This window comes from Zalophus californianus, chromosome 4 (genome assembly GCF_009762305.2).
Source record: "Zalophus californianus isolate mZalCal1 chromosome 4, mZalCal1.pri.v2, whole genome shotgun sequence".
NCBI lineage: Eukaryota > Metazoa > Chordata > Mammalia > Carnivora > Otariidae > Zalophus > Zalophus californianus.
Window position 1 is genome coordinate 4,233,082 of NC_045598.1, and position 25,774 is coordinate 4,258,855.

The window sequence follows — 25,774 nt, forward strand, 5'->3', positions numbered from 1 at the left end:
CCTCACAACGGTGCCTCTGAATCAGGGATAAAATCGCTAGAAGGCCCAACGATGGGCCGGCATCCCACCCTCACCCCCAAGGGCTCGTCTAGCGCTGCTGATGTGAAGCAAAAGCCAGCTCAGCGCACACGTCCAACGGCCTGGGCAAGACTCTGAACTCAAGCGCACTTGCAGACACTGGAAAAAAGAAAAAAACCCAACAACCAAAGTGTCTGCTCTCGGAGGGCCCCCCTGCCTCTCCAGGGTCACTGCAGGGATACTGGGGTCCCTGTTCCCTGAGGAAGAGGGTGGAGCCAAGTGGCAGCGTCTTACACTGAATACCACTGCACAAGGTGAACAGCCGGGTTTCTTCCAGGGAGATGCACACATGAGTGTGCTCTATGAGATGCGTGTGACATACATGTCTGTGGTACGACTGTACACGTGAGAGACGTGCGTGACCCACACACACACCTGCACAGACAGATGTGTGTGGTCTCAAATAAAGGACAGCGGTCTATAAAATGTCAGTGGTATGATTCGGGGGTGGGGGAGTATTAGAAAGCCTCGTGGCCACACGACCAGCGATGAGCATAAACGCCAGACTCCAAGCTTTCCAGGATCCGTCCGGATAAGGACAACAGCAGACCTGTATTTCAAAATCAACTGAAGGCTTCTATGTGGGGCTCACATGTGGTGGGGGGGGGGGGGGGGCGAATGCCCATAAATATTAGCGTCGGCTGCAGCTGGAAGCTGCATGGCTTCTCCCATCTGGAGCCCTCTCTGCTTCCGTCTCTGCAAGGGCACAGTTGGTATGTATGCCTTATCAAACCCGGCTAAACAAAAGAGATGGGAAAACTCCAGGCCCCTCTGGGATGCAGGGGTGAGCGCTCCCCGGGGAGGAGAGCTGCCCTGTCCCTGTGGGAGGATGGGAACCGGCACGCTGCCCGCCCCTGCCCTGCTGGCTGAAGACCCTAAGCTCTCAGCCCCCTGGCCCTGAGAAGCCAGAGGAAGCAAAGGCTCATGTGTTCAGCCCCAGAATCTTCCTTCAATATCAGCCCCTTAACATGTATCATCCGGTGCCAAAGCCAGGGAATGGCCCGTCAGAGACTTCTACAATCTGTGGCATCTGAAAATGAAATCAGTTCAATAATTATGTCGTATTTACATGCAATGCGGCTAACTGAGCACCAAGTGCTTGGTGCAAAAGATGAAAGCAGGGGTGGTTATGCTCGTAATTTCTAAAGAGAAAAATCACTGTGCTTCAGACTCACTCCTGTTTCTTGAGTCTTGGGCCTCCCCCTGGTCAGTGCTGCAGGGAGGGGAGAGACAGGGAAGGCGGGAGGGGGCAGGTGGGGCCGCACGGAAGGGCAGTGCTCTGGGGTGAACAGTGTCTGTCGAAATTCCCGCCCACGGGAAATCGCGCACGTGGTGACCTCTGACAGAACCGGGGTCTGGATGAGGCAACGCTGCAGCAGAACGGACCCCAAGGGCAACGACTGAGGAGGAGGTGCACACCCCCACAGGGGCAGTCAGAGGCAGAGGTGGGAGGGATGCAGCCACGAGCCACTAGAAGCTGGAAGACACCGGAAGCGTCCTCCCCTGGGGCCTCCGTCCCAGCAGCCCCAGGACCATCATAGAGGGGTGATCCCTAGGAGCCGCTGGGCTCCGTGGCCTGGCCGTGAGCTTCCACCCGCTCTCCTCGCTTGTGCAGGGACGGGTGAGGCCAGTGCCGTCAGCGGGAAGTAGCACTTCATCTCGTCTCTCGCAGGACCAAAGGGCAGGCCACCGAGCCAACCCAGGCCAAGGTCTAAGCGTCCTTCCCATTCAACGTGAGAGGGCTCCCCTGTCTCAAGACGGTTTAAGTATCTAGACTGCACGGCAGCTAGAGCCCCGCAGGCAGCCATCCCCACCTGGGGAGATATGCCACCTACACCTCGCCTGCCCCCAGGGTGCGCTCGGACCCTGGGCTGGCACGGGCAGAGGTGGGGGGGTTGCAGGGAGTGCCCCCCCGGCAGTGTTACACCTGCAGGGGTGCAGGAAGTGGGAAGGTCTGCCAGGGAGACAGAGCAGGCCTCCCCAGGCAGGAAGGGCCTGCGTCCCCATATGAGGAGGAGAGGACCCAGCTTCTCTGTGAGCTCTGCGCCAAATAGCAGGTACCAGTCCTATAGCGGCGGCTCCTGGTTTCGTTATGTTAAAAATCTGTTCTCTGTACGAGTGCAGGAAAATGCTCACTGCACGGCAGACACCGCCAGAACCACGGGGTGACTCCCTCCAGAGGAGCTTAGGTGTGAGAGCAGAGCGGTGGGCCTCCACGGGGGAGAAGCACGCGTGTCCTGGGGGCGCCGCAGGAGGCGGTGAGGCGTAACTTTCGGGAAGGAACTAAATCCTTCTATTGGCACAACATTCACCCTCCAAAAGCCTGTCCACCCGAGCGTGCCCGCAGCGGGCCCAGAACGAACACAACGGGCTCCCTTCGTGCAAAGACGCTTCTTTCTGCAGCCAAACCAGGGTGAGAGAACCCACGACAGTGGGAGAAGAGGCGGAAACAGAGCTGTCTTAGCCTCCGTCTCGTCAGGGGCTGGGATGGAGAGCGGCTGGCCTGGGCCAGGCAGCCGGGAGGTCCTGGCTCTCGCAGAAGGACCTGTCACCCGACAGCATCCGCACCCCCGCCTCCCCTCTGGTCGGGGACGTGAGGGAGGGTCCTCCAGGAGGGTCGTCCACCAGGACACTCCCAGCATGAACAAAACCTGCACAAATATACCAGACAGGGACACCCCACTCCACCGGCCGAGCCGACCCCCGGCCCCTTCTGTTGCTCTCCTGGGACACCTGGCTAGCCTCTGCCATCTGCCCCCCGAGAGAAGCGGGAGGGGGGTCTCCTTACCACGACTGGAGGCACCTCCAGGACCTTGTCCACGTTCTTCAGTGACAGGGGCACATACCACAGGGTGGCCTTATTGGTCAGCTTCTTAGTACCTTCAGAGAAAAAAACCACGTGAGTGATGGCACAGGGAGAGCACAGGGCAGGTGAGGCTGAAACACAAGGTGGGAGGGTGGGCACAGAGCGTGGGGAGCCCCCCCCCAATGCTGCCCCTCTGGAGGTTGCTGGAAAGGCTTCAGAGCATACACTTTAAGTCTGGGGGTCCTGGCTTTCCAGCATTTGCTAACACAGAGGGCTCCGACTGCAGCCCCTTTATGGATGTTTGACAGAAGGGAAGTCCGGCCATCCACACGCCCGGAAGCCTGAGGAGCCTCGGGTGGGGCCCTCACCAGCCACCTCCCGGAGAAGAGGGGACAAAGCCAGGGCACTCAGCCCCAGCTGAACTCGAGTTTCTGCAAACAGATCCGGCAGACCCTGAACTTCCCATTGAATACACTCTGCTCGGGAGCTTCAAGCCACAGTGCTCAGCGAGGGAACGTCCACCCGCTAAACACGGCTAAGAGCTCCTGCCAGGCGGGGGCCAGGACAGCGGCCCATGGACATGAGGCTCGGGGAGACATGGAGCCAGAGCCCACGCGGGCAGCCTGGGGAGCGGCTGTGGCCAGGCCATAAACTGAAGCACAGCTGCGCGGCCAGCCGGGCAAGGCCCGTCCTGCAAGTGGGAGACTTCACACCAGACGCTCGGGTTTGTTGCCACCGACTCAAGAGCTTCAATCGAGAAACTTCAGAGTGGAGTGCTGAGAGACGGGCAGTGGGCAGCTGGCTCCCACTGTGGGCTGAGTGACAGGAAACAGAACCTTCCTTGGGGCTACCAGAGAGGCCTTGTCTGGGCTGAGAACCAGGGGTCAGAAAAGTCCAGAGATCACATGGTCCACCGCACCCTCCACTTGTATAGGAGGAAGCTGGAGCCCAGAGAGGTTAAGGGGTTTACCTAGGGTCACACAGCAATTCGGTGCTATTCTGTGTATAGACCTACACCTCCAGGTCCCAGTACTTTGAGGGAGATATTTGCAAGGATGCCTTAAAAAGTAGCTTCCTCAACACACAAGATCCTCAGTGCAGAGAACAGCAAAACTGCAGGAAATAAAGGGCAGCAAGCGGGGAGGATGGGGAGGAGCCAGGCATCCTCTGTAAAGCCCCTCGTGGAGCTCCCTCTCTATCAGTGCTTTCTGACCTGCCTTCCCAGAGGGAGCCGGGGGCTTTGGTTTCCTCCCCTGAACACAGCCCCAAGGCCCTGCGGTCACATAGGCGGGTGAGCCCACGGCGCCCGGGGCCTGCACCACCAGCACTTGGCCCCAACACGGTGGCCCCAGCAGGACAACAGGCTCCCTGTGCTTGGGAACCACAGGCAAATAACATGGAAAATATTTTCACTGCACTTTGACTGAGAGTGAATCTGACAGCCTGCTTTTCGGAATAAAGATTTCCTGTTTGACTCTGCCAGAGCCAGCCTGACAAGCCGGTTTCCATGGAAACCCGGAGTGGCCCTCCTCTAGACCCAAATGAGCACCACGGGGCAAATGAGGCAAAACATGCTAATTGTACTTTCTCCGTCATTTAATAAAACCATCAAAAGACAATTGCAGCGTTAAAAACACCTGTTTTAAAATCTTAAGAGCTCCCAGCTATTTTCTGGAACAATTTGCAACAATCATGTCCCAGTTAGCTTAATATTTTGACAGTTGCCGGAGATGAATGAGCTGTCTCGAAGGCAAAGGTTTGCTGGTTGTCTGCCTTGGCGTGTACTGGCTTGGCTGCCTCCTGACAGGCAGCCCAGCCCCGGAGGAGGGGGACACACAAGACAGGGGACCCCTGCCTCCTGGGGTCTCAGTTCCTTCCCCGCCCCCCGTCAGAGTCACCCTGGGTCCACGGGGCCAAGCACTGCTGTAGGCAGTGGGGGGACTGCAGGGGACAAGGAAGCTACCAGCCACACCCTAGACACGTGGGCAGAAAGACACACGTCAGGACAGAGAGGGAGGCCATGAGAGACACAGGGTCCCAGAATAAGAGAGATCTGCACGGATCCAAACTTGGAAAGACAGAGGGAGTACGACAGAGATGCAGATGCACAGATGTGGCAATTACAGAAAGAGACGCAGAAATGAGAGAGAGAGAGAGACAGACCCACAGTGGTGGAATGAGAAAGGAGGCATCTGGCCCTTCAGAAGGAGGTTCTGGGGAAGATGACCAAGACAGGGAGAACAGCCACAGCCCTCAGGGCTCCAAGAGCGGCTGCCCCCTTCATGTAACAGGGGAGGCCTGAGGGTCAGGAGGCCCCATCTCGAGGAGCAGAGCCCAGTGGGGTCACAGAGCCTGCCCCCTTGTCCCGTGAGGGTGGACGCCCGCAGCACCTCTCCTCACTGCCAGTTCTTCCTTCACAGGGCACATCAGATCTGTGTGCCCATCCTGCAGGGAAGGAGCGAAGCCGAGGCTGAGCGACCAGGTGCTTGGGGGGCAGGGGGTGCATCCTTACTGGTGGGGTAGAGGGCTGCCATCTCTCCGCCACGGCTCCGGGCGAGAGCCTCCTGCCCCACAGTGGGAGCGATCCCTTAGAATTCAGGCAGAGCGTGTCGTTCCAGACAAAACCCTCTGTCAGCTTCCCATCTCCGCACAGAAACACAGCCCTTCCCAACAGCCTCTGTTCACGTGGTCATGCGTTCACTCCGTCATTCATTCACCTGTAGTTATCAGCTCTATGTCTGTTGTGAGCCAAGAGAAGCTGCCAGGAAGGAAGACATGACCCTCTCCCTCCAGAGTTCATGGTCGAGGGCAGGGCTTCTCAGCCTTGGCACAGGAACATATATATAGGACCGGGTCACCCTTCGTGGTGGGGACCCCCCTGTGCGCTCAGGCTGTGCAGCTGCACCCTTGCCCTCCCCGCACTGGATGCCAGCACCTTGCCCCAGTGGTGACAACCAAATGGCCCCCTTGAGAGTCACCATGCTGGGGGTCCAAAGCCGTGCGGCTGAGCTCCACTTTTTCTCCTGGCTTCTTCCCCATCGCCAACAGAGAGACTTTTTTTTTCTGTTCCTCAGGGGCCCCTCCCCCATTTGAAGTCCCTGGCTCCTGCTGAAAATCACCATGAGAAAGCGACCCTGCTGGGGCGGCCAGGGGAGAGCCTGGAGATTGACAGCAGCAAAGCCAGTGACTTCCCGTCAAGCCCAGCACAGCCCAGGGGAGGAGGCCTGGGCCACAGAGAGACAGAGCACGGGGAACGATGACTGGGGCCCCAAGGCCCCATCGTGGGAAGACCATGCCCGGGTACCCCTTTCTGTGCCATGGTCCCTGCAGTGCCAGAGCCACGGGCTGCAACAGGGCCTGGCCACAAACACAGGGCACAGGGATGCTGAGTGCTCCCCGAGCTCAGGCCCTTGCTCGGCTAAATCATTTCCTGCACCGCAGCCGGGCCTGCTGAGGTCACCGGGATGTTCCAGAGGGATAACTGTGCTCTAGGCCCAGGGAGGGGAGAAGTCTGAGCCCCTGAAAGACCTCTGAGCACAGCACCTACAGGCAGCCACGGCCAAGGAAGGGGCGAGGGGCATCAGGAGGCAGACCCAAGGACCCTGCCCTCTGCATGGACGACGTGGGACCCGGAGGTGGGCAGCAAGGGGACAAAGGGGCCTGCCTTCCCAGTCAGCAGCCCGGTTATAAAAAGCAGCTGCGCCACACTCCCCTGCAGAGCCTGGTGGGAGGATGAAAAGGGGTTTCCATGGTTACCACTCTGAGAAAGAGAATATTCAGATCAAACCAGAGTCAAAGGTTCGCCCAGTGAGCTTCAGCCTAAGCCTGGAATGCAGGGCCAGGGGTGCAGGGATAAGGGCAGGGCAGGGCAGGGACCCCCACCCCACCCCCGCCTCTCCCCCCCAGCCAGTGGCCCCCCACCTCCAGGGAACAGCAAGGCAGGTGGTGGTGGTGGGGAGACAGCAGGGGGCCGGAGGGCGGCTTGGTGCCCTCCCAGCCCACTGCCACCCCTCTGCCCCTGAGGAGCCGGTCACCAGGCCTCCGCCCGGGGAAGCCGAGAGGGGCAGTGGCTGCGCACCGGGCCCGAGCTCAAATCCCACTGGGGGAGCACGCTGTCGGGACTCACTGCTTAACCTGTCCCTGCCTGCAGAACAAGGATGGCAGAAGTATCTGCTCCTGGGTGGAGCTGGCTGGGTGGGGAGCAGGGAGTGGGAGATGGGGGCTCACCTTTGAGAGCCTGCCCATCCGGCCCTGCCTGCTCTGGTATTCGCTTTCCCAGTTAATCCTCACAGTACCCCTCGTCCACTGAGCTTGCAGTAATGGACATCATTCATGGATGGCACCAGGGTCACCCCCCATCAACGTGAGCTACGGCTGCTGCTGGCGCCAGTCCCGATCGAGCTGGCTTGGTGAGACGCGGGCACAAGTTACCTGTGAGGATGTTTTCGGACATCACGTTGACCTGGACCTCCACGGAATGCTTGGAGGTGTAGGTGATCTCTGCACTGACGTGCGCCACCTCACCAATGCACATGGGTGACAGGAAGTCGGTGCGCTCGACGCGGGCCAGGGCGGCCACACAGCGCTCCTGCAGAGACCAGAGACAGGTTAGCCCCAACCCTGGACGTGCTCCTCGAAAGTGGCCTTTCTTCTTCCCACTGTGAAAGTAACGCCATTTATTGACATCACACATCCCTAATTGCAAAACCACGGGAGACACGGAAAGGCCTCATGGGGACACCAGTGGGAATCTCTGAGCAGCGAGGGTTAGCAGTGGCTTCTTTTTTCTAATTTTTCTACAAAAGACGTGTATTACTTCCATAATGGAAAGTAAAAAAAGACATGCTCATTACGGAAAATTTGGGAAATACACAATGAAGTAGACCGAAGAGGGAAAAATCACTCCTCCCATCCAAAGAGAACCCAGTGTTCTATTTCAGGATCTTCCTTCCCAGGCTCTTCTCCCCAAAAATGGGATCTCCCTGGTTCGTTTGAGTTATTCAGTCTAATACAGTCAGGCAAACATAAACACACGTGTCCACAACCTGCTTTGTTCCTACTCAAAACAAGGAAAAATAACCTGCCTGCATTACAAATGGTGCTTCGCAATCAATATTCCTTTATTTAACTGTTATTTATCCTTCAGATAGGAACCCATTTGCAGGACTCAAAATTGAAAGGAAGGAAAGGGTATAGGGTACCAGGTGTGCATCTTGTCACTGGTCCCCAGACACCCAGGACCCCTTCCGTAAGGGATCGACGCAGCCACCGAGTACACCCACGCCTGGAGTGCCATCTGGACGGCACGCGACAGTCTACGCTGGTGCTTGTTCTCTATCAAAGGTGACAGACTTCCTCATTCTTCTGCATGGCCCTTTCCATGACTGACGTCATGACACCCCATTGCAAAAGTATGTTTAATGGCCAAATTGAATGGAATATTCCGTTATCAGAGACTTGGGTCCAGTTGGATCCATTTGCTTATCATAAACAATCCTGTGATGGGTGTCCTTTTACTTAAATCATTTTCAGTATTGGGGGCTGTTTCCCAGATTGAAGGGACACTTCAGTGTATGTTCTCGAAGTACTTCTCAACAGGACAGCAGTGCCTCTCTCTCCCCCATCCCCTGCCCCCAGCCGGGACTGGCACAAAGAACTGTTTCCACGTCGTCTGCTCGAACTGAATGACACAAGATGCTGGAGTCCCAACTGTGGGACCTCAGACCCTCACTGCCAAGCAGAGCACTTGGCACGTCTATTGCTTTCTCCCGGGAATCAACCCTCTTTTCTAGGAGGCTGGGTACAGGTGTGCAAGGTTCCCCCCCCCCCCCGGCTACCCCCTGGCTGGGTGGGGAGCAGGGAGTGGGAGATGGGGGCTCACCTTTGAGAGCCTGCCCATCCGGCCCTGCCTGCTCTGGTATTCGCTTTCCCAGTTAATCCTCACAGTACCCCTCGTCCACTGAGCTTGCAGTAATGGTCACTTTGAGGGCCGGTGGTACCTCCTGGGGCACCTGTGCAAGAGCCCACCTGCCGCCTCTGGGGCATGCAACTTCCCTGGCCCACGTCAAGCCGACGGGACCTGCCCCTGCCTCTCTGGAAGGACAGCCAGGGAACCTGCACCTTTGCGCCTCCCAGGTGAGTCAGGAACACAGGGTTGGGGGTTCCTCCAGTTTCTGTTCCTATAAACGTGCCAGAGTCAGGTCTCAGCAAGCAGGGGACCAGAGTGGCTGGGAAAGTTTCCAGGGCTAAGTTGTGGCCACTCTGATCTGCACCGGCTTCCCCCCTACTCGCCCCCTAAGTCACACTGGCCCTAAAACAAAGTGCGCCTCTAAGTAGACTTCTGTGGCTACAGCACCACCCACTGGCAGAAAGCTGGAAAGGCACCTGCAGAGCCGAGCAGGACAGGAACAGAGGCCCCGCCTCTGGGCGGCTTGGTGGAATTATCCAAGCGCTGTCAGCAAGACCCAAACCCGAATGAAACCAGGTGTCTTCACTGGAGAGCAGTTAAACTTTGGTATGGCTACACTCACACACGGGTAGCATACGTGCATGTATAAAATGAATCATTTTTAATGGGAATGCAGCTTAGTCTTGGATGGACCTGAGCTCCATCTCGGTGTACTTCTTGCTGGAAGGAGGAGAGATGAAATGCCTGCGTGCTGAGATGACGGAGGTGAACGATGTGGGCAGGTGACACAGATTAGGCGACTACTGACCCTCTGATGCTCCGTCGGAGGGAGGGTCATCTGCTTCTGGGCCGTGGCTGACTGCGGGTATACCAGGGGACCCGAGATCGCAGATCAGGCGGGAAATATTGGCATGCGTGGAGCCAGGCTCCGCACCTGGTGCGGGATTCAGGGGAATGAGTCAGAGCGCCTGCCCTCGGCTTGGGTTCAGACAGGGGGACGAATGATAAATAAGTAAAATAGGACAATGCCCCACGGTGGCAAGTGTTCTGAAGGGGGCAGTGTGGGAAGTGCTGGGGGTAGGGGGCGGCCTCCCCACAGAGGGCACATCCCGAGTGAAATGATGTCAATCGGGAGGAGGCAGGTATGGAGTTGTACCCCAGGGGAGCGGGGAGCAGGCAGGACTGTGCAGGGTGGAGGCTGGGGGGGAGGGGTGCACAGCAGGAGGTGCAAGCTAAGGGGTCAGCAGGGCCTGTAGGGCCAGGGGAGGTGTGGGGCCAGGACTCTGCCAGAGGGGCAGAGAAGACGAGCAGACTGGCTGACTTTTTAGTCCCTGCACTTCAGGGTGGTGTGAACTTTTGGCAGGTGGCGTTTCTGTTCCCTTCCATGACCTGGAACGTGGACACAGTGACCCAGGAGGATACAGAGCAGCTCTCCACACTCTCAGGAACACTGTCAACACACACCCGCCACAGGAAGCCCTCAGGCCTGGCACAGGCCTCAAACCTGCTCTTCTGGGTTGGAAGCTGCTTGTTAGGAATCTTAAGCTTGGTTCTAAAAGAGAGAATGAATGTTTATAGGGCAGCCTAAGAGATGGGTGGGCTGCCTGGGGGCTCTCCACCAGGCTGGGACTCAGGCAGCATGGGCCTGGACCCAGGGCAGAGGCACCTTGACCGTGAGCTGCTGTCCAGGGGCCTAGCAGGGCACTGGGCCCGCCTCAGGCATTCTGTGAAGAACAGGTGTGACCCAAAAATTCAAAACAGGAGCCAATGAACATCTGTACACAGTAGGAGGATCTCCAAGCTGAACACACCTCTGGCTGCCTGTGCTTCGGACACAGCCCTGGACCTCCCTGCTTCGGGGGCTTAAAGCAGGAGGGGCAGCCCCCACCCCAGAGCATTCTCATTAGTCTACCCCAGGAAGTGCCCTCCGCCGTACTCCCAGAGGTGACCGGTATCACGGTGCTCACCGGGCTCGGCGGGGGGGGGGGAGCCATGGGGGCTGGGCTCCGGAGCGGCCACAGCACGTGGAGCCAGGATAGCAGCTGCTGATGCAGAGCCAGAACGGACAGCGAGGGGCCCTGGGCTGAACTCCCAGCTCTGCCGCTCCCTGGCTCTTGAAGTAAGTGGGGCCAGCAGGGTGCCACCAGGACCTAAGGGCATGATCCGTGGAGAGGGGGGTGAGCCGCCCCCTCTCACAGATGCGTGGGGATCAGACATGGGCGTGAGTGGGTCCAGAAAGTTCGCTCCCACAACTACGACTGTTCGGCCGGCACCTGCCCTACTCAGCGGACACTACCGTAGAGGAGACCACTCTGCCTTCAGGAAGCCATGTAACTTCTCTAGGCCTCTGCACCTCCCCCACAACGTGGGGTTAAGACAACGGTCAGGAAGATTCCGCAAAGAAAAGGTCAAGCACACAGTGTGGTAGCTGGTGCACCATAAGTGCCTATTAAACGGAAGTGCTCCACAGGACACTGGCAATGAGCAGATCACCAATGGGAGTCCACTGTGTTCCAGGCCTCCACCCAGATGCTGAGCATCCAGCAGGGACCCGGAAGGCAAAAGTCCCTCCGTTCAAGGGGCTTACACTCTAACGGGGGTGGAGGGGAGAGGTGAGCAGACCAAAGATAAATAAGCAAAACGCACAATGTTCTAGGAGTGACAGTGCTGTGGAGAACAGCTGGGAGCAAGGAGGGAGCTGGTCATCAGGAAAGGCCTCAGTGGAGGTCATATTTACACAGACTGGAAGGAGGTGAGGGGGAGTCATGGAGATATCTGGGGGAAGAGGAGCTCAGGCAGAGGGAAGAGGCAGTGCAAAGGCCCTGGGGTAGGAACACTGGCCACTCACACAGCAGCAAGAGAGCCAGTGTGGCCCAAGGGAATGTTAAAGGGAAGGCATGGGAGGTGAGATCCGGGAGCTGGCTGGTGCTCAGATCCACAACTACCCAGCAGGTGGAGCCAACAGGATCGGCTACCAGTGCCCACAACAGAAGAAGAATGGGGTCACTGAAGGTCCCAGGTTCTGAGTGTGGGTAACCGGATGCCACAGAGTCATGTACAAAGGAGAGGGAGACTGTGGGAGGAGCAGCCTGGGGACAGGTCCAGGGTGTCTTTTCGGGCCCATCAAGGTCAAGGGGCCAACTAAGTATCCAGATGGAGCCAACCAAGAGGTCCCAGCTAGAAACAGAACCCCAGGGCTACATGACGGTACTAAAGGCATAGACTGGATGAGACCCCCAGGGAAGTGGGGTGAGGGTGCCCCCTCCCTGACCCAGAGCCCCAGCGAAGCCCCTCAGAGGCCACAGTTGGCCCCCATGCCAGCATCTAACCACCTGGAGCTGCCTGGGGTTCACACGTCCTCCCAAGCCTGGAACTTCTGCACCCCTAGCCTGGGACCACCAGTCCAGAGACCTGCAAGCCAACACATCAAAATGATTCCTCTTGTACCCCCAGGCTCCCTCCAGGGGCTCAAAGCACAGGTTTGAGGCCAGGATTCATGGCCCAGACCTACCCCCAGCTTCCCCCTGCAGCCTCGGGCAAGCATGCAGCCTCTCTGTACCTCCACTTCCTCCCCTGTGCAACTGGGGTCACGGGGATAATAATGCAGTGTGGGGAGGATTAGATGAGCAGAAGCACTTCAGAGCTTTGCAAAATGCTACCCAGCAGCAGTTTCGTGGGTCCTCGCCACCCAAGGCTCCCCTCTCCCCCATTCCGCCATCCTAAGTTCTCCTTCCCAGTGCCAGGCCTCTCCCGCCAGGCCTGCCCAGACCCTCCCTGTCTGTCTCTCAGGTGCTGGGCCCTCCCACCAGCCCCCCCACCCCCCACCAGCCCCCCCACCCCCCGGCCCCCCCAACCCGACAAGCTCAGGCCCATCCTCTCCGCCACCACCAGAGGGCGCACTCTGAACATGGCCTGGTTTGCCCCAGAACTCCCAGGGCACCTGAACAAATCCAGACTCCTAGCTGGGCAGGGGAGCCCCTCCTTCACAGCACACCGAGGTCCCCCTGGCCCGTATCCACCCATTAAAACGTTAACCCTAGGGGCGCCTGGGTGGCTCATTCGGTTAAGCGTCTGCCTTTGGCTCGGGTCATGATCTCAGGGTCCTAGGATCGAGTTCCACACCAGGCCCCCTGCTCAGCGGGCAGTATGCTTCTCCCTCTGTGCTCTCCCTCTCTCTCTCTCAAATAAATAAATAAAATCTTTAAAAAAAAGATAAATAAATAAATAAAACGTTCCCCCTGGCTTGGTGCCCCCCCCCCAACACACACACACACACACACACACACACACACACACACACACACACACACGCATGCACGCTGCTCTCTCTCCTTCCCGCCCCCCCTCCAGCGAGCATGCATTCCTCCTCTCATCACAGCAGGTGGCTGGCCCAGGCCCACGGGGACAGAGGCTAGTGGCACTGCATCTCTGCTGGCCCCCAGGTGGCAGCGCGGTGCAAGACAGAACCCCTTCCCCGAGCAAAGGCGGCTGGGGAAGCCTCGAGAGGAGAAGTCAGGTCCCTCGGGGTTGGAGGCAGGGCAGGAAAGGATGAGCCAAATGCCCCCCAGCTACCCAAGTTGCAAAAGCAGAAAGCCTGGCCCTTATCCCAGGCACTCCGGCAGGGCTTCGCTGGGCTTCCCTGGCAAGAGTGCCAGTGCTTGCCCAGGCCCCACCCCGCCCCTGGGGGTGTCGATGGGGCAGGGGAGGGGTCAGGCCCAGGGCAGCCAGGCTCCAGGGGATTCTAGAAACCAAGACTCTTCTGGAAGGAGAGGGAGGAGCTTAAAGGCAGCTCTCAGCCAGCTCCCAGCTTACTCTCTGACTGTCCCCCATCCCTCCTTGATGAATCTCAAACATCCCAAACATCCCAAACCAAGCACCATTCCAATGGGTCCCATCCAGGGATTCCAGAAGTTCCCAAGGCCCAGGGGATGAAGGAGGGGAACACTCCAAGCAAACTCCTGTCCCGACCCAAGAGTGGTACGATGCCACACACAAAGGGACGCCAGGCCTCCCGGGCCTGCAATTTTCAGGTGATCCCAAGCGGGCTGGGTGACAGTCCGCAGATACTTACCCCATTCTGGCTGTTACAGTGTCGGGTGCTGATGATGGCCCCTGCCTCCTCGATCATCTTCAGGATGGTCCCACCATGGACGTTGCCAGCCACATTGGCATCATCCGGTCGCATGATCCTAGGCAGAGGAGAGAGAAGCAGCAGGATGAGGCCCTTGAGAAGGATGTTACTCATGAACAGCGACAACCCGGGGTGAGGAGAAGGTCCTCCAAAGAGACCAAAGTCTCCCAAAGAAGGAAGAAGAACTTCCCGGGAGTTTGGTCAGAGTGGGCTGCTGATCTGACAGCCCCAGACAAGGGGCTGCAGGGTCCTGTCTCCACGGGAGGGAGGGAGGCAGGGAGGCAGGCAGGCAGACAGACAGCGGGACTATATCCCCGGGGCCGCAGACACCCAGTCAGGAAGGGGTGAGAGCAGGGGCCTCTGGCAAAGGCAGCAAGGCGGCAGCATGGCCGTTGGGGTTCCCAGCACACCTGCCCCTCCTGGTTCCCATGCTACCCAACGACCAATAGGGCTGAATGAGCACCAGGACATAGGCCGTGACCCCGTGGAAGACCACCCTCAGGAGTCCCAGAGGGGCTAATGCATGTAGCCTCGGCTTCTCTGAGAAGTGGAAACGTGCCACAGCTCTGAGACTCCTGTCAGTGGGGTAACACCTGGCACCACCTGCCCCAGCCTGCCGAGCTCCTCGGGGGCACCTGAGGGGGCTGAGTCCCTGGGATCGAGAGCCGGGAGCCCTCCAGGGTCGGGGGAGACTGAAATGCCACCCATTGCCCCAAAGAGGAAAAACTGCATCCCTGCTGTGGGCAGCCAGTGCTAGGGAAACTCCAAGAAATCTCTGGAATTCCAAGAAGCCAGCTTGGTGCTCCTACAGTGGGCAAACCCAGCCAAGCTGGCACCTTCCCAAACCACAGTCAGGCTAATGAAATCTGCCCTCAGCAGTCTCAAGCCTGGAGACAGGGGACAGGCAGAGCACATGCCACAGTTCCAGCATGCCCGCCGACCACCTGGGCTCACCCAGTGCAGCCCCCAGGACCGGCACCCTCTGCTCGGGGGCTCAGGGCCAGGGAACTCCACCACCCTCTGGGGCTAGGGTCTCCTGACAGCTCCACTCAGCAGCTCAGTCTAGCCAGTCAGACTCCGAGATCATTCCTGGCTCCCGCTCTTATGCGTGAGCTGGGCGACCTGACCAAACTCTCGTTCTTCCACTTCCTTGTCTTTAAAATAGGCAAAACTGAACCACTGCACTTGACCGGGGGAGGACAGACTCACGCGAGATAATGCAGATAACAAGCCCAGCTGCAGTGCCTGGCACACGGCCAATACAATGCATGCTCACCAGCAGTATTCTTCCCTCCAGGTAAATATTTACCCAACCGACTGCAAGAAGGTTGGAAGCTCCAAGACAGAGCCAGAAGATGTGATTTTCTCGGCAAATGAGCACGGACCTATTGCTGTGACTGACAGCGGACTGTTGCCCACCCCCAAGTGTGACCCCTTCGTCCTGGGGGAGAGCCGGCTATGAGAACCGAGACCCACTCAGGTCACGTGCTGTCTGGCCCTGCCTCACTGGCTCGGGGCAGCAGTCATGGTAACCTGGGCAGAGGCCAGGGGAACCCCAGAGAACCGGAAAGAAGCTTCACTTGGTTTCTCAAACATTCATTTAAAAATATTTCTTGAGTCAACTCAAAATGGATAAAGACTGGAAACCATGAAACTCCTAGCAGAAAACACAGGCTTACGGTAAGCTCCTTGATCAGTCTTGACGACGGTTTTTCAGATCTGGCTCCAAAAGCAAAGGCAACAAAAGCAAAAATAAACAAGTGGGACTTTATCAAAGTTAAAAGCTTCTGCAGAGCAAAGTAAACCATCAACGAAATGAAAAGGCAGGGGCGCCTGGGTGGCACAGTCGGTTAGGCCGCTTTCCTCAGCTCAGGTCATGATCCCGGGGTCCTGGGATCAAGCCCTGCATCAGGCTCCCCTGCTCAGCGGGGAGTCTGCTTCTCCCTCTGCTTGTGCTCTCTCTCTGTCAGATAAATAAATAAAATCTTTAAAATAAATGAAAAGGCAACCTACAGAATGAGAGAAAATATTTGCAAATCATGTATCTGATAAGCGGTTAATATCAAAAATATATATAAAGAGTTCACACAACTCAACAGAGAAAAAAAAATCTGATTTTAAAATGGGCAAAGAGGGAACACCTGGGTGGCTCAGTTGGTGAAGCATCTGCCTTGGCTCGGGGCATGATGCCACGGTCCCGGGACCAAGTCCTGCGTTGCAGGGAGCCCGCTTCTCCCTCTCCTCCCAGTTCATGCTGTCGCTTTCTCTGTCTCTAATAAATAAAATCTTTATTAAATAAATAAATAAAACAGACAAAGAGGGGTGCTTGGTCAGCTCAGTCGGTGGAAATCCGACTCCTGATCTCGGATCATGAGTTCAAGCCCCACGCTGGGTGCAGAGCCTACTTTTAAAAAAAATTTAAAAAAATAAAACAGGCAAAGAAACCGACTAGGCATTTTTCTAAAGAAGACATAGGGATGGCCACTAGGTACATGGAAAGGTGTTTAACACCACTCATCATCAGCGAAATGAAAATCAAAACCACCACGAGAGATCACCTTGCACCTGTCAGAACAGCTATTATCAAAACGACAAAAGAGAACAGGGGTTGGCGCGGGATGCGGAAGACAAGGAACCCTCGTGCAAGGTTGGTGGGGAGGCAGACTGGGGCAGCCACTGTGGAGAACAGTACGGAGGCTCCAAAAACTTAAAGCCAGAACCACATGATGCAGCAATCCCCCTTCTGCGCATTTACCCAGAGGAAACCTAAAGTCGAGCTCGAGAAGATATGCAGGTTCATGACAGTGGCATTCGCCACAGCTGAGCCGCCATGGCGCTCATCTTGGGGGTGAACGGACAGAGCTCTCCTGGGATGCGGAAGCCAAGGCGGGGGGTGGGGGAGGGGGTTCTGTCATTGCTGATGACAAGGGTGGACCCTGAGTGCGGGGGGTGGGGGAGGGGGTTCTGTCATTGCTGATGACAAGGGTGGACCCTGAGTGCGGGGGGTGGGGGAGGGGGTTCTGTCATTGCTGATGACAAGGATGGACCCTGAGTGCGGGGGGTGGGGGAGGGGGTTCTGTCATTGCTGATGACAAGGATGGACCCTGAGTGCGGGGGGTGGGGGAGGGGGTTCTGTCATTGCTGATGACAAGGATGGACCCTGAGTGCGGGGGGTGGGGGAGGGGGTTCTGTCATTGCTGATGACAAGGGTGGACCCTGAGGGCATTATGCCAAGTGAAAGAAGTCGGGACAGAAAACACCATGTGATCTCACGTACATGTGGAATCTGACAACAGGTTGCTCAGAGAGAGAACAGCCCGCTGGCTGCCCGGGGGCCAGACAGGGGGGCAGCGGGGCGGGTTGACCCCCCCCCCAGGTAAACAAGTCCTGGGGGCGTGAGGACAGCATGGTGACTCCAGGTACCAGTACTGCACCGGACACATGGAAGTTGCTGAGAAAGTAGATGGTCAACACTCTCACCACAGGGAAAAAAAATCTGCAAACCTGTGAGGCAACAGAGGTTAAGGGTCGCTGTGGTGAGCCTTCTGCTATACAGACACATATCAAACATCACCTTGCATACCTAAAACTAATAACACGTTCTACGTCAGTTACATCACAATAAAACCAGAAAGATAAAATAATAAAAATTTTAGAAACATTGCCCAGTTTTAAAAATTCGGGCTTAAAAAAAAAAAAAACACCTTAGCATTAGCCTGAATTTCTGAGTTAAGAGGTAGCCAATTTAAATAACAAAAACTGCTGTTATCAATCTCTTTCCTTGGTATCTGTTTTCAACTTAGTAAAGGACAGAGGGTCATTTCTACCCAGAGGGTCGTCCTCCCGGGGCACAGGTACCGCAGGGGCTGCAAGGGAGCAGGGGCCTGGCCAGGGAGAGCAGAGCCCTGGGTTCTAGAACGTCGGGGAAACCTGAGTCCGGCCTTCCCTAGAAGCACCAGAGCCTGCCTCTGGGGGAGCCCCATTCCCCACTCGGGCCTCACTGTGCCTGTCCATAAGTGGAGCTGTGCCCCCATGGCTGGCCCACAGCAACGTGGCGTGGCCTGGCACAGAAGGGCAGACAGGAAGTGCCCACATCCGGCGGGGCACTGAGGAAGACTGATAAGGAGTCAGCCTTTGAGATGGTGCTTGCAGCCATCCTGCGACACTTGAGGGTCCCCAGAAACCCTACATCATCAACATCCGGCTGCCCCCAGGAGCCTGGGCACTTGGGAGCAAATGCCAGGAGCTCCAGACCACACGCTGTCAGACACAAAAGCTCACTGGGACGCTTGCCATCCCCCACCCTTCCTGGTCACCCTGGGTCCTGCACAAATACCGTCCTAATTCCCCAGGCCAGCAGGCCCCTCAGGCACAGGGTGCCGGCCCGAGCCTCCCTCCCGGGGACCTGATCCTGACCCGCACTCTGCAGTTACTGCAGAGGCAGGGCGACCAGAGCCCAGCTCACGCCATGCCCCTTGGCCCCAAATGGCCCCCACTGCTCAGGAGCTGCTGGGCAGGGCTGTCCTGAAACGCCAGTCACTCCCTCGGGGCCTCCCCAGCTCGCTTCCCCAGAGCTTCCCCAGAGCTCCCGCGCCCCTGGCCTGCTCATCTCTAGGCAGGTGTCTGAGGAGTGAGGGCAGCCAGGAGAACATGTGGTCCCTCATTCAAATTTTGTTTTCCCATTTTTTTTAGATTCTATTTATTTGAGAGAGAGAGAGACAGAGAGAAAGCAGGCGCAGGGGGAGAGGCAGAGGGAGAGGGAGAAGGAGTCTCTCCGCCAAACAAGGAGGCCGGCAGGAAGGGCCAAGGCTGTCCTCAGCTTAGCACCCGGAAGCTGGGCAGAGGAGGGGGTTCTGACGGGCCCACTGACCACACCCAAAATGTCTACCTAGAGGGGGAGTCAGGATTTGGGGCTTGTGGCCTCCAGGCTGTAAGAACATAAATTTCTGTTGTTTTAAGCCACCCAGTTTGTCGTCACTGGTTATGGCAGCCACAGGACACCCACAGTCAGGGAGGCGGTGCCCCACGCACAGAAGACAGCAGTGAGTGACAGGTGAGCCCCACAGGACCTGCGGTGGTGGCTGCAGCCGGAGCTGGACACTCAGCCCCTGCGCCCTGAGCCTGGCCAGCCCAGGCCAGGCCCCGGCACTGGGGCCTGACCACTGCCCACCCCTCCCGCAGCCCCCCAGCATGGGGCCAGCCTCTCTGACTCCGACACCAAAATGTCCCTGCTAAAATACAACATTGCAGGGCCGCCTGGGTGACTCGGTCAGTTAGGCGTCTACCTTCGGCTCAGGTCATGATCCTGGGGTCCTGGATCGAGCCCCGCGTACAGCTTCCTGCTCAGCGGGAAGCCTGCTTCTCCCTCTACCGCTCCCCCTGCTTGTTCTCACTCTCTCTCTCTCAAATATATAATATCTTTAAAAAAAATAAAATAAAATACAACACTGCAGCATGAGTTCCGTGGTAACTGGGCGGCGGCGGGGGGGGGGGGGGGGGGGGCGGTCCTCAATCCAACAGTGAAAGCTAAAACAGCTCTCTGAGGTAGAAGGTAGCAGGCAGCACCAGGCCCAGCCCGATTTCCAGGACAGATGAAGTCCTCTGGGGATTTCCACCTGCACCAAATACAGGCACAGCCACCGGGCCTGCTGCTGTGGTCCAGGCGGGGGCCTGCAGGGCAGTGCTGAGGACACCTCACAGACTGTGCCAAAGGCCCCTGGGCCGGTCCCTGCTGGGCAGCGACGGCTGTACTGGGCAGGGACAACCCCAGGGAGCTTCTGCCATGACCTAACCCACAGCAGTAGCTTCCTTCATGCTCGGTGCAGGGAGACAAGGAAGAGCAGGTGTTGCCATTCCTGGTGGGAAAGGAGCTGCGGGGCTGACCGGGGGGTGGGCACATGCCGGGACCATGTGGGATGGGGGATGGGGCCAGTCCCCAGCAAGCACATGTGAACATCTCTTCTTTCTACGGGGGACCCTGCCAATCAGAAGCCCCAGTGACACTGCTTATGCTCTCCAACTTGCTGCCTAAGAAGGTTCCAGCAAAGTTCCTTCAACCCCAGAGCCCCTACCACAGCCCCTAGAAGAGGCAGGGATGGAGAAATGGCTGGGCCAGGAAAAAGGCCCTGGGGCTCGTCCAGGCCCCAGAGCAGGAGTGGGAGGCGCCAATCACACCTGAATGCCCAGCTCACACTTTGGCCGGGACAGGGGAATGAACCGGGAGAAGGCTCCAGGTGCAGCCGGCTGACCAGCACCCACGGATCCCAAGAACCCAGAGCAGGGGCGGCTGAGCAGGCAGGAAGCAGAGCGGTGCCCCGGACAACCACAGAACCCGGCTGGCAAGAGAAAGGGAAGCACCGGGAGCAGCAAGGCTGCCAAGAGAAGCAGCTGCCGCCATCCCAAGGCCTCCAGCCGGGAGGGAGAGTGCTGAGCCTCACGGCTGGCCTCTTCCGGGCACTCAGGGTGTGACCCTGCCAGGAGCCTGGGGCCGGTCACACAGGGGCTGGACTTCCAGTCCCAGCTGCAGGCCCACCTAACATCTGCAGACAGCAAGAACTGGAGCAGGCAGTTGTCCTTGGCCCCGTGAAGCCGGCCAGCCCACCCACTGGACACAGGGGCCGCATCCCCTCTCCCACCTGACCCCGTCAAAGTGCCCCCAGACAGACGATCTGTGACAGTGGCCCCCACAAGAGAAGGAGGGGGCACGAGACTGGTGGTACCTGCTCAACTGGGAAGCCATGCCCGTTGCTTCGTCCTGCGTCCTGAGAAGCAAGGGGGTTAGTGGCAGCCAAGCCACCCACCCTCCCCCTCCAAAAGCACCGTCCCAAGTCCCCGCCAAGCCAGGCTACCCAGTCTAACCAGGAAGAGGCTGCCTCACCAATCTGAGGAGTCTACCAAAAGCTGGTTGTCATAGAAACCTCACTTTGTAAATAATGACAGTGGAGAAGCAGCACATCTGAGCCCTTCCGCTGCTGTGCCGCGAGATCAAGAAGTCACGCAGACGGGTGCCATCTCTGAGAAGCCTCTGGGGGGCCAAGAGATGGGGCAAACGCCCACCCAGACTTTGTCCAGGGTCTCAGGAAAGGCTGGGCCCCAGGCCCGGAGCCACTGCCAGCCTTCCACCGGCAGCCTTCCGAGCTTCCTGAGACACAGACAGGGGAGGAGGGTCTCAGGCCAGCATAAGAGGCACAACAAGGGGTCACATCAGGGGCAGAGCCAACATCCTGCCCAGAGGGGTTGGCATCCGACACCTGTCCCAAGGCTACTTCCCAGAGCCCTGGGGGCCAGGTTAGCCACTGGAAGGGAAGTGGGCAGGGGAAGCAGCCAGCTCCACCAGCCCCTGCTCTCCTGTGTGGCCGCCGTGGCCACCACACAGACCTGTCTCCTCCCCTCTAGGGCCCAGGAGGCCAGAGGAGACCTTCCGTCTCCGAGGGAGGGCCTGCCCTTCTCCCCTCCCGCTGGGTGTTGGGAAGAAAGAAGGCAAGCCATCAGAGTGGCCGGGGAGCAGGTGTGACGGTGGCAGCCCCAGGAGAGGAGCCTGGATGCATAATTACTGTCCCCATGCCCAGTGCCACCCCCATGCAGGGCCGCCGTGATGGCTACAATGAATGAATGAACCTTCCTGCAAACCATGTGAGGGCACTCTTCCTGAAAATTGCCGACCTGGCTTGGCTCCTGGGCACTGGTCCACCTCGCCTGTGGGGCAACTCTGGTAGCGTGCTCAAGAGACCTACAGGCCAGAGCACCAGTGAGGTTCAGGCAAACTCAGCCTGTGGCCACTCTCACTCACCAAAGGCCCAGCATGCTCCCAGCTCCTGGAGTCCTCCCTAAAATTTGGCCCAAGCGCTCCTAACGGCTCAACTACCGTTGTCCCAAGTCCTCCCGCCTTTATGTGAAAGAAGACAGAAGCAAAATTCCAGACTGACCAGCACCACAGCCACAGGTTCCATAGGGAGGCCAGCGGGGCAGGAAGGGCCAAGGCTGTCCTCAGCTTAGCACCCGGAAGCTGGGCAGGGGAGGGGGTTCTGAAGGGCCCACCGACCACACCCGAAATGGCTACCTGGAGAAAGGGGAGTCAGGGCAGAGTCTGGGCGGAAAACCTTCCCCAAAGCCTGCCCCCACCCACACAGCCCGATGGGGGCCCTGGCAGGATGGCAGACCTCCATCAACGCCTCAGCTGTCCGTGACAGTGCTTCATCCTTCATCACAATGAAGTGACCCCATTTGCAGGCAGACCCGAGGACTACTCCTGTAGGGCAGGGCCTAGGGCCATCCTGCTCACTGCTATGTCCCCAGGACCGGGCACCACGCAGGACACAAAGCAAAGCGCCGTGGACAGGTGTCAAATCAAAGAGCGAACCAGTGCCTGGGAGACACAGAATGGACGGAGGCCACCACCCCACCCACCCTAGGTCCCCTCCAGTCAGCTGGGTACTCAGGCCCCGTGTACACCTGGTCAGCAGCCTGCCCCTCCCCCTGCCTTCCCTGCCCAGAGAAGCCTGGCCCCACTCCCCTCCCCCGGAAAAGGCCAAGAGTGCTGCCCCCACAGGCCACTCAGGACCCAGACCACCACAGTGGGCCATGTGCTGGGTATGGTCAAGCCCATCTATCACCTGCAGGTCAGAGAAAAGGCCCCCAAGGCCGTGAGTGTCCATTCTAGCCGCGGGGCATCCCAGAGCCATGTGTCCAGGCACCCCGCAACCACAGCCAGGGCCCCCTCCAGGCCCTCCCACCCCCCAGCCAGCCCACAGTTGTCTTACAGCTTGGCCTTCTCCCTAAGACAGGCCTCGTCAGCTCCCTTTCTCAACACTTTCAGGGACGCGCCCCACCGAAGCACAAGCATGGTCTCTGTTCATCCCTTCCCGAGCCCTGGCCAGATGGGACCCGGAGGGGGGCCCTCAGCCCGGATGCTGTGCCCTTTGGACTTGGCTCCATTCCTTCATGCAGGCATCGCTGCCTCCCTAAGCAACGCTGGCTTCTCTTTCCCCGTTGGTCTCAACCTTGGGGGTGCTGGGCACACGGCCACCCGCCACTCCCAACACTGCATGCCCATGACCTTTTCAGATCCGTTAAAATCACGGGAAATTGGAGTCGAAAAAGATGCTGGAAATTACTCACTTCAAGCCCCAGCTTCTACCTGTGAGGAAAGCAGGCCCGCAGAGGCAAGGAGGGTGGCCCCGGGCCCGCATCACACAGACCTGGAGGACAGGGCATTCGGCAACTTCGAGGTGGTGTCCCCGGAGGGTGCTGGGCCAGGGGAGACGCAGCCTCCCGAACGCTGGCAAAGACCTACCGTCCTTCCTGGCAAAACACCCCCCGGGTGATGGGGCGATGACTCACAGACGAGAAGCGGGCACAACTTGCCCTGCCACGTTCCTTCTCGATTATGGAAAGATCATTAAAATGCTCCAAGCCTGGCTTAAAGAGAAACAGTCCTCACGGGGCACGCGGGGAATCCTGAAAGCGGCCGCAACCCGAGTGAGCAATCTCTCATGGAGACGTCAGCCAGCGCCCGGCGGGGATGCTGCAACGGGTGGCAAAGTAAACCCAAACCTGGGACTGAGAAAACGCCATCTACAGGACAGCTTTGAGACACACCGCAGAGTTCAGACCCCAATGGAGTTCTCTCCCTATTTTCGTCCTTAGAGGGAAGACATCTTTCAGATTTGGAATGATCCACTGAATGACAGGCAGGCTCAATTACTTAACACCTGGGTACAGGCACACACCCTAAACCAGGAGAACTGAGACTTAAAAAAACAAAACAAAAACCAACCCAACGAGGAAATGCAATGAGGGAAATCTGCAGGAAGTGACACAACCAAGGGAAATACCTACAAGTCCACCCACAGCTCTATCAAAGCAGCGAGGACGGTGCCTCACTTCCACAGGCCACAGCCACGCCCACTTCCCTCCCACAGAGAGGACTTGTCCCTTGCCAGCCTTCTGAGTTAAATAAGTACAAGCGAAATAACCAGGAGGTGGTTCCTCATATTCTAAATTAACCAAGAACCGGCCACCCCCGCCGCCCCTGGCCTCGAGCAGCCGTTCCCCTACGGGCAGCGGGGCACTGGGTCGCCACGTGTGGGCTGAGCACTGCTGCCCCGACATCCTCCCTGATCTTGAGGCGTATGGAACCTCAAGGTCTTTGTGATAATGGAAACCAAAAAATTGACTGGTAATCCGCTTCAACCAGCACAACCTGTTCATCATCAGACTTCTCCCCCTGGAGCAGTATTCCCTTTCAACTTTCAAAATGAATATTCATGCAACACCCAGTGCTTACCAAGTGGAGTTAGCAGATGCAAGACGAAAGGAATGCAAGCCTTTTCTCAAGGTCATAATGAACAACAGCAACATCAGTCTCCAGTTAAAAAGAGAATTAAATACAGCAGAGATTTCCTGTTGAAGCTCTCAAGTGTTTACATCTGCAGGAAAAAAACAGACTTTCTGCCTGATCATCCCATTGTACTTCTAAAACCAGAAAACCACCAAAGTTTTAAGTAGCATTTTAAGAACAAATGAATTTGAAGATAAAGAATTATTCGTTTTCTATTTTGGACACCTCAAATGAAGTGGATCTAGTAACAATAAGAGTAATGGACTGTGACAATTCAGTTTATTTTTAATTTTGATGGTTGGGTATTTGGTTTCTCCTAAAATGAGAAAGATATTTTAAACCATAAAGAATTTTCTAATCAGTTTCAGCTTTGCAGGCAGTTTCCTGCATAAATTGGGAAGTAACACTGGAAAGTAAGAATTTGGTTAGTAAAGTGGGAAAGCTGTATTTATACTTTGCATGCTACTTGAAATGTTTTGTTTTTCATCTCTTGTAATAAAGGAATGGAAATGTAAGCTGTAAAGATTCTCAAAGATAAAGTATTTGCTAAAAAATAAATAAGTAGGGGCGCCTGGGTGGCTCAGTCGTTAAGTGTCTGCCTTCAGCTCAGGTCATGGTCCCAGGGTCCTGGGATCAAGTCCCGCAATGGGCTCCCTACTCAGCAGAAGCCTGCTTCTCCCTCCCCCACTCCCTGTGCTTGTGTTCCCTCTCTTGCAGTGTCTCTGTCAAATAAATAAATAAAATCTTAAAAAAATAAAAAATTAATTAATTAATTAACCAAGAACCATTTTTTTAATATATTTATTTGTTAGAGAGCGAGCACAAGAGAGATCACAGAGGGAGAGGGAGAAGCAGGCTTCCCACTGAGTAGGGAGCCCGATGCAGGGCTCAATCCCAGGACCTGGAGACCATGACCCGAGTCGAAGGCAGACACTCACCCAATTGAGCCACCCAGGTGCCCCCCAAGAACCACTTTAAATGAGAAAACTAGATGTCCGGAAAGGTTCCCAGCAACATGACCCTAATTGCCAAAAGAGGAGGGAACAGCCCAGGAGTCCATCATGCAGGGACGGACAAATAAAATGCCATCCATGCACACGACGGGATAGGATTTGACTATAAAAGGGAATCGGGTACTGATGCACACCACCATGAGGAAGAATCCTGGAAACACGATGCTGAACAAGCAGCCATCACAAAGGGCACGGTTCCGCTGACACGAAATGTCCAGAGCAGACCAATCCATAGACAGAAAGTGGACTGACTGGCGGAGCCATGGCCTGGGGGAGGCGAATGGGGAGAGACAGCTAAAGAGCACAGCGCTTCTTTCAGGGATGAAGAAAATGTTCTGGACTTAAATCACAGTGACGTTGCCCCAGCTTGTGAATACACCAGAAAACACAGACCTGCACTCAAGACTAAATGGACACACGGGATGCAAGTTACAGCACAATAAAGCAGTCACCACAACACCTGGCTGCAGACTGCTGGGGGGAAACAGGCCCGCCCCTC

The 25,774-nt window shown here is 57.1% G+C and overlaps 1 protein-coding gene across 6 annotated transcripts in view; it reads right to left on the reverse strand.

Moving 5' to 3' along the window:
- Positions 1-25,774, reverse strand: part of ACOT7 (acyl-CoA thioesterase 7) — a 107,742-nt gene that overhangs the window by 57,990 nt on the left and 23,978 nt on the right. For 2 of the 6 annotated variants that reach the window (XM_027570381.1, XM_027570379.2), the window contains exons 2-4: positions 13,864-13,981; positions 7,316-7,472; positions 2,867-2,958 (exon numbers count right to left, since the gene is read on the reverse strand). In XM_027570381.1, the coding sequence (XP_027426182.1) occupies positions 2,867-2,958; positions 7,316-7,472; positions 13,864-13,981 (367 nt within the window). Of the gene's footprint in view, positions 1-2,866; positions 2,959-7,315; positions 7,473-13,863; positions 13,982-20,642; positions 20,752-22,682; positions 22,781-23,040; positions 23,173-24,208; positions 24,280-25,774 lie in introns of those variants that run through there. The other 4 variants (XM_027570390.1, XM_027570394.1, XM_027570385.1 and 1 more) reach the window with 4 other exon arrangements.